The sequence below is a fragment of the Ipomoea nil genome, unplaced genomic scaffold (assembly GCF_001879475.1).
Source record: "Ipomoea nil cultivar Tokyo-kokei standard unplaced genomic scaffold, Asagao_1.1 scaffold1895, whole genome shotgun sequence".
Classification (NCBI taxonomy): domain Eukaryota; kingdom Viridiplantae; phylum Streptophyta; class Magnoliopsida; order Solanales; family Convolvulaceae; genus Ipomoea; species Ipomoea nil.
The window spans coordinates 911,341-923,017 of NW_017618323.1; the positions used below are offsets into that span (position 1 = coordinate 911,341).

The 11,677-nt window shown below is 34.6% G+C and overlaps 1 protein-coding gene across 3 annotated transcripts; it reads right to left on the reverse strand.

Annotated features, from left to right (window-relative positions):
- Window positions 1-5,564: 5,564 nt before the first annotated feature.
- On the reverse strand, window positions 5,565-10,831 carry LOC109193498. 3 transcript variants are annotated; one of them, XR_002056296.1, is made up of 3 exons: window positions 10,558-10,808; window positions 8,435-9,161; window positions 5,565-5,577 (listed from the first exon to the last, which is right to left on the reverse strand). XR_002056296.1 is itself a non-coding variant. In XM_019344338.1 (3 exons), exons 2-3 carry the CDS (start codon window positions 9,086-9,088, stop codon window positions 8,113-8,115), a joined length of 774 nt encoding a protein of 257 aa, XP_019199883.1. In that variant the 5' UTR covers window positions 9,089-9,111; window positions 10,558-10,831; the 3' UTR covers window positions 7,514-8,112. The 3 variants fall into 3 exon arrangements, 2 of the variants coding, with proteins under 2 accessions (XP_019199883.1, XP_019199882.1); XM_019344338.1 differs by lacking the exon at window positions 5,565-5,577 and adding an exon at window positions 7,514-8,305 and having other exon boundaries at window positions 8,508-9,111; window positions 10,558-10,831; XM_019344337.1 differs by lacking the exon at window positions 5,565-5,577 and adding an exon at window positions 7,514-8,305 and having other exon boundaries at window positions 8,508-9,161.
- Between the last annotated feature and the right edge of the window lie 846 nt (window positions 10,832-11,677).

Here is an 11,677-nt window from a genome sequence, read left to right on the forward strand (position 1 = left end):
GCGTATGTAGATAGCAATACGACGTCGTTTAGGCTTAGTATATATATATATGTTGTTACTCCTAACTCCACACTTGCGCAGTCAGTCTCTTGATTCCCTTCTCTTGCTAGGGTTTCCAGACGAGAGCTTCTCTTCTCTCATTCTCTGAGACTCTCAGTTCTCTCTGGTTCTCTGCGCAGTCGCACCTTGCGATTTTAGTCCTCACTCATCAGTTCTCTCTAGTCTCTTCTGTACTAGACAAAGACTACCTTCTTTGTAGTCTATACTCTCCTTGTCCGGTTGGTTCTGTTATAGTCCGGTTGGTCACTGGTGGAAGCCCTGTGGCCCTGACTTGTGTAGTGGTGCTGTGGTGGTCGTGGACGTGGTGCTGTGGTGGACTACTGGTGTCGTCGAGACGTCGACTTCCAGTAAACTGAAGGCCTGAAGCCCTCGTTCTCTGGGGTATTTGTGAGAAAAGAAGTAACTCGCTGACCCTATTCTTAAATTTATTGTGATGTATTATGTGGTCTCTGTGATATTGTAGTGGATGCACTGACTTTGTTAGTTGTTACTGCAAACCCTAGTTTTGTAAAAGTTATTTCTTAAAGTTAGTGGCATATTGCTCTGAGTTTATTGCGAATTTGTGATATATTTTGTGTCTCTGTGATAATGTGGTGGAAGCACTGACTTTTAATGAAAACCCTAGTGTTATAAACTTGATTTCAGAATCTGTGAATGTGTGATATGTTGTGTGACATTATGGATTTCTGGTGGAAGCACTGACTGTGTCTGATTATGATTTCTATGATTCTTTGAATTGTGGACTGTGATTAAGTCAATCTGTTGAGAAGTTCCAGATTGTATATCACTTGTCCCTTGTCCCTTGTTTGTGATGTTATGATACTTGATTATGGTTTCTATGATTCTCTGAATTGTGGACTGTGATTAAGTCAATCTGTTGAGAAGTTCCAGATTGTATATCACTTGTCCCTTGTCCCTTGTTTGTGATGTTATGATACTTGATTATGGTTTCTATGATTATTTGAATTGTGGACTGTGATTAAGTCAATCTGTTGAGAAGTTCCAGATTGTATATCACTTGTCCCTTGTCCCTTGTTTGTGATGTTATGATACTTGATTATGGTTTCTATGATTCTTTGAATTGTGGACTGTGATTAAGTTAATCTGTTGAGAAGTTCCAGATTGTATATCACTTGTCCCTTGTCCCTTGTGGTGGAAGCACTGACTGTTTTAACTAATAAGAGTCTGTTTAATTTGAGTGTTATAAACTTATAATGTCTCTTAAAGGCTTTAATTGGTGGAAGCCCCTTAGAAATTCAGTCAATGATGATGAAATGAGTTGTTTTTATGTTATAACAGTCTCTAATTCATCTGGATATTTTAAATATATCCCTGAATCTGGATTTCTGATAAACATTATTTTTAGTGTTATTTTTTAATAATCTTTTTAAAGTTAATTTGTAATAATTAATTAATTTTATATTTATTTTTATTTATTGTTGTTATTAGTATCTTTGATAATGTTATTCAATTTTAGGTTGTTTTAATTATTAAATTTGTTTTATTATTTGAATTCTGTGAGTCCAATAATTAATTGATCCTAATTTAATAATAATAATAATAATAATAATAATAATAATAATAATAATAATAATAATAATAATAATAATAATAATAGTTTTAGTAGTCCAAAATTACTAGGATAATTGTAGACTAGTTAAATATGGACTTTAATTTATTATGTATTTTATTTTAGTAAAAAGGAAAAAAAGAATTATTCTTCAGATCCATCAAAGCTCTTTTTACGGCGAGTCAAAGCGCCAGATGCTCTGAACAGAAGGCATTAAACGGCGATGGTGGAGAAGGATCGGTCAAGATGACTGCACAAGTTGAGGGAAAAATTGTTAATCACTTATTATAAATAGAGGGCGATGTTGCAAAGAGAAGATAATCAATTCACCCCGGAGCAATTCCGGAGGGGACGCTGTATAATTTGACTCCGATTGACGGTAGTGTCCGATCGGCGACTCCGTTTCTGGGTTTGGCGTTAGAGATTCTGGGTCGGCGACGGCAATTTCATTTGGGCGGTGCTAATTTCTTGGAGTGGTGTACTAATTCTCATTGATAGCATATTAATCTGATTCTTTTCTTTGTTTTTGTCTCCTAAATCTGTTTAGCTATTATTGATTTGCTTGGGAATTTGTAATCCTTAATTTATTGCATTAGCTTCTATCTTCAACTCTAATTAATTTCTGCAACAGTTCTTTACAGCAATTCTCACCCCCTTTATTCTTTATTATTGTTAATTCGTTAGTTGCCTTTTATTAATTCTTGGAATTTAAAGATGATGTTGAGTGAGCTTGTTGATGCTAATTTATTTATGTTTTGCTAAATTGTTTTTCTAGGAATGTGATAGAAATTGTCATGAAATTTTTGCATTGATTTAATTTATGTTTAAATTGTCAATCGATTATGTTTTATCCTATGATTCGTATTGAGATTATTTAAGTTGAATCCGGTCAATTTAGCTTTTATTAGTCTGTTTGAGTGAATTAATGTTCCTAGCTTTTGTTAGCTGCTAATTTATTTGCAATCTTATTTTTCTTTTCTTGGTTTTCTGGGTTTTTAGCATTTTAAATTGTCAAACTCGTTATTTTAATTTGATATTCCATTGCTGCTTTTTCATTTCGTTGTTATTTTAATATCTTTCCTGCCTTATTTTCTACTGCAATTTTGTTCACTTAAGTCAATTCTGATTCTTAATTAGCTTCGAACACTTTAAATTATCAAGGTAGTTTAGTTTCAAGATTATAAATTGCATACTATCAATTTCCTGTGGGATCGACCCTTGCTATTGCACACTATTTCTACCGTGACTTGTGCACTTGCGAGGACATTATAACAAAATTGTCCATCAATTTCTTTGTAAGTTTATGGATGTATTCCCTTAATTGTATTTGTATATTTGTAATTTTGTATTGAATAATGCCCTTTAATTAATTATGCATTCATGTTTAATGATGACACAAAATGTGTCTGATTCTGGAATGCTTTTGAATCCTGTTGTGTGTACTGATAGTTCACCATTTTTAGATGGATAATATCAGTATGCCTGGTACTCCTGGTAGTCAACCTCCCAGCTCCTCAATTGATGGACCTTCAGGGGTGGAAGCCCAAACTGTTGAGAATCAACAGAATGAGCAACCTCCTACTGCTGTTCCAGCCAAGAAGAGGAAACATGTTGCTTCCAGATCACCAGTGTGGGATCATTTTGAGGCAATAAAGGACACTAATAATGTGGTTGTAAAAGGCAAATGCATTTATTGTGCCAAAATTTACCACTGTGAGACAAAAAAAAACATGGGACTTCTTCCTTAAGAAATCACATGTTTAGCTGTTTGAAAAATTGTCCATCCAAAGAATTAACTACATGGTAGTTACTGCCCATTTCATTGATTCTGAGTGGAAGCTTCATAAGAAAATCCTTGCATTTGTCCCTGTTACTTCTCACAAAGGTGAATATCTAGCCAAAGCCCTAGAAAATTGTTTGCTTGAGTAGGGGCTTAGAGATGTGTTTTCTGTGACTGTTGATAATGCCTCATCAAATGACACTGCTATGGTTTTTCTGAAGAAAAAAATGCTGTCTTGGGGATCATCTACTGTGAGGACAAAGTATCTTCACATGAGATGTATTGCCCATATCTTAAACCTAGTAGTTCAAGATGGTCTTAAGGATTGTGATAGTTCAGTTAAGAAGGTTAGGGAGGTGGTTAGATATGTTAGAAACTCTCCTACTAGACTCAAGAAGTTCAGGGATTTGGCTGATTGGTTGAGTATTGAACAAAGGTCTTCTTTGTGTTTAGATGTTCCAACCAGATGGAACTCTACCTATTTAATGTTGCAGTCTGCATTAACTTACCAAAAAGTGTTTGAATCTTTGGAGTCTGATTGCTCTTTTAAGTCTGATTTGGGTAATTCAATTCCTGATTTTATAGACTGGGAATCTGTTGGCAGTCTGGTTCAGTTACTGAAGTGTTTTTATGACATGACCATTAGAATTTCTGGTTCTTTATATGTCACCTCAAACACTTTCTTTACTGAGATTTCTGATCTGTACTGCCTATTGAAAGGCATGGTGGAAGTTGGTGGGCCAGTTGGTGTGATGGGGAAAAATATGAAGGCAAAATTTGAGAAGTATTGGGGTGATGTGGAAAAAATGAATCTAATGATATTTTTTGCAAACATTCTAGACCCTAGAGACAAGTTAGAGTATATGCCTACTCAGTTTAATCATATGTATGGTGAGGAAAAAGGGTCAAACATTCTATGACAAAGTAGTTGCTGGTCTTACTGAGTTATTTGATGATTATTCTACATCTGCCTCTTCTTCTGTCCCTTCTGTGCCTGTCCCTTCTGTGCATGTGTCTGTACAGCCTACATCTGCCTCTTCTGTTTCTGTTGGGAAGCCACAACATTTTCTGAAGTCCCAAATTAAAAAGCAAAGATTGGAGTCTGGGGGTAAGAAACAAACTGAGTTGGATATGTACTTGAGTGAGGGAATAGTTGAAGAGGAAGAATCTTTTGATATACTTGGATGGTGGAAGATCAACTCTGCTAGGTTTCCAGTTCTGTCTAAGCTTGCTAGGGATGTCCTAGCCATTCCAATCTCCACTGTAGCCTCAGAATTTGCCTTCAGTACTTCTGGAAGAGTATTGGATCCTTTTAGGAGTTCTTTAACTCCAAAAATTGTGGAAGCATTGGTGTGTACACAAGATTGGCTTAGAAAGCAAAATACTCCTTTATGTATTGAGGAGAATCTGGAAGAGTTGGAGAGGTTTGAAAAAGGTATGACTTTTTAGTTTGAACATTATAATCCTTTATACTTATATTTTAAATTGCTTAAATTGTTAATACTTTTCTTGTTTATTTTGCAGAGTTAAGTGGTGATGGTGGAAGTGGGAGGTTTCTTGGTTCTACACTTGCTACAATTCCTGTAATGTTATTATTTACATTACTTGATTTTATTGCAATCTTTTACAGTATTTGACTGTTTAACTAAATTGCAATCTAATCTCACTTGCTATTTTTTGAGCCCACTGGACATCTGTAAGTCTCAAACTCTGTAACTCTGTAAGTATGAAGGCCTGGTAACTTGTACTAAGTTGCTGCCTCATGTACCTTGGGCATTTGGTAATGTATGGACTATTTTATTCTGTCTGTTCACTTTAAGTTGGCAAGTTTGGCAATGATGAAGCTTCCACCTTCAATCTGAAAAGGAAAGGATTAAGTTGATCAGTTGCTCTATACTTAAGGTATATTGAAACAATATGCCATTAATCCAAATGATATGTAAAATATGCTTACTGAGCCAATATTTATATAATCCCTTCTCTGTTTTTCATTTTCTAATGCTTGCTCAGTTGCTTTACTTGTTTACTTGCTTGTGTACTAATTATCTACACTAACTTGCCACAATTCACAGGAAGAAGAATAACTACTCTAATTGTCTGAATTCTAAAAGTCTAGGAGTTGCTGAATGCTGAGTTGCTGATTTTGGGTGAATTTGTTTTTGTTGTGCTTCGGTTTAAAGTTTAAACAGTTATGTAAATTTGTATGTAGTAAGTAGTATACAAGCTAGTATGTACTTCTGTAGTTTTTTTGGAGTCTTAGTCTCATAGACTCTTAGCCACTTAAGAGTTAAGACTCTTAATGTTAGTTAATAGACTACTTAGTAATACTAATTACTAACTTAGTAACTTAGTATTACTGGTATTAGTCTATTACACTATCATTCTATTAATTATTTACTTATTTATTCAGTATTATTCAGTATTTCAGACTTTCAGTTACTTAATTATTTTGCTTTTGATTTTAATTTATGAATTTTTGATTTGATTTCAACAATTGTTAATATCCGAAATAATTTCGAATATCCGACCGACCCGACCAAAACCGAACTAGGATATAACCGACCGGATAAGTCAACATTTTTAAACGGATAGGGTAGTCAAAATACAAAACTGAAATCCGATCGAATGCACCTATCTCTCACCTGATCCGTCCGAACCGTCCGAATGCACACTCCTAGTTATGTATTTATTATTATGACAATATGTTAAACTCGTTGTTGTTGTAATCAATAACAAAGGTTGTTCACAACCTGTTGCCCTTTAACATGTTTTGTTTTTAACCATAATATGCAACAACAACAATTTATCCAAACACCATAAATACAAAAGCAGAAAATGTCATAATACAAATAAGTAAAGTATTTCCAGGACTATGTGGTCTAATGGTATCCGGGTTGGACTTCCATTTGAAAGGTTGTAAGTTCGAGCCTCAGTGGAGGCGTTATTGGCTCTTTGTGTTTCAGTAGGTTGAGAAAGTATATGAACAGATACTACAATGTAATAGAGCTAGTAGCATTCAAAAAAAAAAAGTATTTCAAAATACACAACAATTGACATGATCATCTACTTCAAAATACACTCAACAATTCATTGGTGTTTCACCTGTGAAGTGAGGTGGCAACAAGGAATTGAAGCAACACTTGAGTTGATATCCGAGAAGCTCATTAAGTAAATGGGAAATACCAAAAGGTACAAGTTACCAAACCAAAAGCTCATATGTGTATGTGTCTTGTGTTGTGTTTTGTGTTATGAAATTATGTACTCTGCAAATATGAATTCTGTAACTCGTCGTTTTAATCTAGGGTTCACAATGCTAATGTGAACTCTGGTCCATGATATAAATGCGATTTAGTGTATAATTTGAAGAATTAATTTCACTTTTGGTCCCACGACTTTTGATGTTCTATCACTTTTGGTGCACAACTTTAAAATTTTTTAATTTTGGTGCCTAACTTTGTTATTTTTATCAATTTTGGTCCTTTCGGCCAAATTGACTGTGAAATGTTGTTGGATTTTATATTGTTAGGGGTAAAATCTTCATCCCAAGGAAACATCTTCAATATCTAAACAAGATCACCGTAAAATCATATCTATAGGTGTTTGATGATGAGAATAATGGGGAAGATGGGCAGAAACCAGACAGGTCTATGGGATTTATAGTTTCGACCATTGGCAAACTCTTCTTTTCCTCTTAATATGATTTTTCTTTTGTTTAAATATTGAAGATCTTTCCATGGGATGACGATTTTGCCCCTAAAATATAAAATCTGGAAATATTTTACCGTCAATTTGGCTAGAAGGACCTAAACTGATAAAAATAACAAAGTTAGGCACCAAAATTGAAAAAATTCAAAGTTGTGCACCAAAAGTGATAAGAACTCAAAAGTCGTGGGACCAAAAGTGAAATTAATTCTAATTTGAATAAGCTAATAAAACAAGCATTACCACACCCAAAACGCCAAACTAGAGAAACTGATGCTGTACTGACACTGAAGTAATATAAAACAGAATACTATATGCGTTTTGCAAAAACAAAAAGCCAAGAATATATATATATATATATATATATATATATATATATATATATATATATATATATATATATATAGCAAAAGGAAATGAATATTTCAGCACAAGGCATATACTTACACAATCAAGAAAACAAACAAACAAACAAAAAAGACTTGGAAACCACCATGGTGCTCTGTAGGTCCAGATAGCATTGACAGTAATGGAGATAATACCACTGGACTTTAGAATGAACCAAGAAAATTGCAAACTATTGCCATGGAGAGAAGCCATCTTCAACAGCAGAAAGTCATACTTAATATAACCATCTACATATTAATGAAACCGGAAACTGATCAAGGCTGGCATCTTCAAAATTTGCCAGTCTTCAAAAATGCGTATGAACGCTGTCAGCTGTAGACATCAGTGTGGATGCAATGTTATATTGGTTGGTATTTTGTGACATTGCCTCTCTGGTCTTCTTGAAAGCAAGCCAAAATCCATTTTAACTCTTCTTCACTAAATAACGGGTAACTCTTCTTTGCATTAGTGTCCATTCTGACATGGGAGCGGGGGGAATTAATGATGCAGACTTCAATTTTTACTTCACAAATCACCCTCAGGTTTTCAGCGGTTAACGCAATAAGATATTGACTTGAGTAGTGAAGGGAATAAAATTAGGATGAAGTCTCTCCTAGGAACAGCATGAGCAACACAAGAAGCATGAAAACCATCTTTTGGGTGCAGCCACCTTTTGCTCAGCTTGAGGTGTCTCCAACGATTCTCTCTCCTGCTGGGGCAATGGCGATGGCGATGGCAATGGCTGAGGCTGCTTCTTTTCTGGCCTTGACTTTGTTGAAGGCGGTTTATCTACATCGCCTGTCAATCTTTATTCATTCAAACTGGTTTAGCCACACTTATACTCAGATGCTATTCAGAAAAGAACAGAGAGCACTTGCATATTGTGAAAAATATTATGTTGTATATAATGTGGACACATCCTACATTGCCACAACTGCGGGGATTTGTGGGGAGAAGGCAATTAGGTATATCATTCCTTACAACAAGATGAGATGGAAATCTACTTACATTGGGAATGCAAAGGATTTTCCACTGGTGGTACTTGCATGAGATAAACGACAAGGACGCACCTCAACTTTACATTTTCCCCCATGATTTTGATCTTTACTGTCCCTTAAGAACTCTCTCATAGATGTTTCTGCTCCATCAAACCCACCGTTCCCCAAATTGCTAGATGATGCTACGGGAGAGAGATCATGCATGCGGCTCTCAGAAGATCCTCCAAGCTCTTCAGAGTTCCAAAGGAATTGGTCTCTAGAAAAACTCATATTATCCAAATAGATACTGAACAATGATTCATTGGAGGCTACACTCCATTCCGTTTCTTTTCCAGACTCTTGTTTAGCGAACACAGAAGGCGGTATCCTGCATGATTCTTTTGTAGGACGCTCCATTACTTGGGTCGATGGTGATTCATTGGTTAAGTTGCTGGAAATCGAGCTAGATGAATTAGCAGCATCACTAGAAACTGCTTCTGGAGTGGATTTATCATTCTCAGTTGTCGATGACTTCTCACCATTAGAAATGCCGTTCTGAGGCTCCATAGCTATAGCTGCTGATTGACTTGATACATTTTGTGAAGGTCCCATACCACATTAACTTACCGGCACCTCTTACATAACATAGAACAGATGAGCCTGAGTATGAGTCTTCAATCAAACTCTGCAATTGTAAATTTTAAGGCTTTGAAATTTCAGCTCTCAAATTTGTGTTATTCATCATGGAGAATATTCCTTTGACCGTCTTAATCTAGGAGTTTTCTATTATATTCACTTCATTTTTATTCTGCGAACCAAACGTAAACGAAAAAGGGAAAGAAAACTCAGTCTAACTCTCCCAGATTGTTAACAGTCACAATGTGTACAATTGAAACCAGCTTGCATATTCTTCATTCTATTATAATGCCCAGATATACCTTGGAAATTGGGATATGAAAAGATGCAGCAAAACCCAGCAACAATTACCATAAATCACAAACCTTTATAATTTGAACAGGTAATAGACAGGACTGGTTACAATGCTAGCTTATCACTAACATGCATTCCCAATGTGGCATCTTAAAATTTATAGCTTCTATTATACCTTTCTTACTAAATTTGAAGTACATGGCCCTCTTTGGTACTCCGTAACATACTTAGCTTATCAGTTAATTTTGGCTTATTTGACCACTATTAGCTGTTTGACTTGGTTAAACAATCAATATGAGTGTTTGATTAATTAGCTTTTTGTAACAGCTTATTACTCCAAAATGTTAAAATTCAAAAAACTGCTCAAAGCAGTTTTTTTCGTTCAAATTTTGAAAAAGTCATTTTGCATGTAATCAACTATCAGCTAATAACTAATTTACCAAACATTTTTCTATAATTAGCTAATGCTATCAACTAGTCAAACACACTAACCTAATTAGCTAATAGCTATCAGCTATTTACCAAACACCTCTATATGTTTTTCAGTCAAGTACTTCAAAAATTTCTAAACATGAACATGTTAAAAGAACAATGGTGAGTACAAGATAAAAATATCATAAGCGAAGTTACTTGGAGTTAAACTTGGTTACTACACCAAACCCAATCATCATCAACCTTCAAGATGTGTACAAATGCTTTACTTTTCTGCCTCCCATCATCAACTGCTTGAAATCACTATTAAAATTTACTTTTAAAAAAAAAAAAAAAAAAAAAAAAGTATAATATAACTTGCTTGCTTCATAGGACAAAAAATTCCCAATGCACCTATACATGATTATGGAGAAATATCCATACCTCAATATCATCTAAAAGGAAACCACAAAAATAGAAAAAGAAATGAAATTAAAACTTGAAGAATCCCGCTTCAATTAACAATTTAACATGAAAATATATGAAAGTATCGTTACTGGGTTTCCCCCTAGTTTTCTTCCTTACCTTGATATTGTTTTAAAAATTGTTTGAACACAATACTACCTACCTAAACGAATTAAGGACATAAAAGCTGAAAATATTGATGAAAGAGCTTCTGTATACCAAGCATTATCACACAGAATAAAATTTTACAAAGAGAGAATTGAAGCGAAGAATACCGGGCTTTTGGCCACCGGAAGCCGGCCTGGCCGGAAAACCAGCTGATAAGCAACCCCCTGTTGGGCAGGCGAATCAGCTGCAGACCGCTCCAAGCCGCCCTCGCATTTCGTCGACGCTTTCCGAAGCTCCACGGAATATGGTCGATGAAATGCCAGAGCGGTATGACGGACGTCCAGTCATCCACTATTCCAAAAGAAAAAAAAAATGTAAACATTTTTACACAAAACTGAGCGGCCCTGTTGAGAGACCACCGAAATACTCGCTGAATTCTCTGGTTTTCAACAGATAAACTCGTGCCTTTTATTCTCATTATTACAAATTTTATTTTCACTTTCCAATTTGCCTTTTACTAAACTTGCAATAAATTACTACCTCCGTCTCATTTTGGGACAAGATTAACTAGATTGTTATTGGGGTTGGAAATTCAACATTTTGGGACAAGATTAACCAGACTCGATTTGATTAAATTTATTTTAAAATTAATTTTTTATAATATTAAGCTTAGTACTAGTACACAAAATTTATAAGACTGATAAAATATGACAGATAGAGTAAATAAGTAAATAATACTAAAGAAAATAAACAAAGAAGAAAGGGTTGATTTGACCAATGAATAATAAATAAGACTGATAAAATATGACAGATAGAGTAATAATAAGGGTCCGATTGGTTCGCTGGAAAATATTTGAAGGGAAATGGAATTGAAATTTCATGGAAAATAAACTCCAAGAAAATAGATTTCATTGTTTGGTTGGTGGAAAAGAAATTACTAGGAATATGAATTTCATTGTTTGGTTGGATTTGGAATGGTACGGAATATTGAGTATAATAATAAATATAACTCTACACAACAATAATAATAAGAGTAATTAATAAAGTAGGGTGATTGGTGAAGGTAAAATTGTAATACTAATTTTTCATGGAAAACTTTTTCCATGGAAAACAAAATACATAGGATGAGTTATGAATTGGTTTTCCTTAGTCTTAAAAAAAAAAAATTCAAATGGAAAATATTTTCCATCCAACCAAACAACATAAAACATCATTTTCATTCACTTTAGGAAAACATTTTCCATGGAGAATGTTTTCCATCTAACCAAACACCCCCTAAGTTTGATA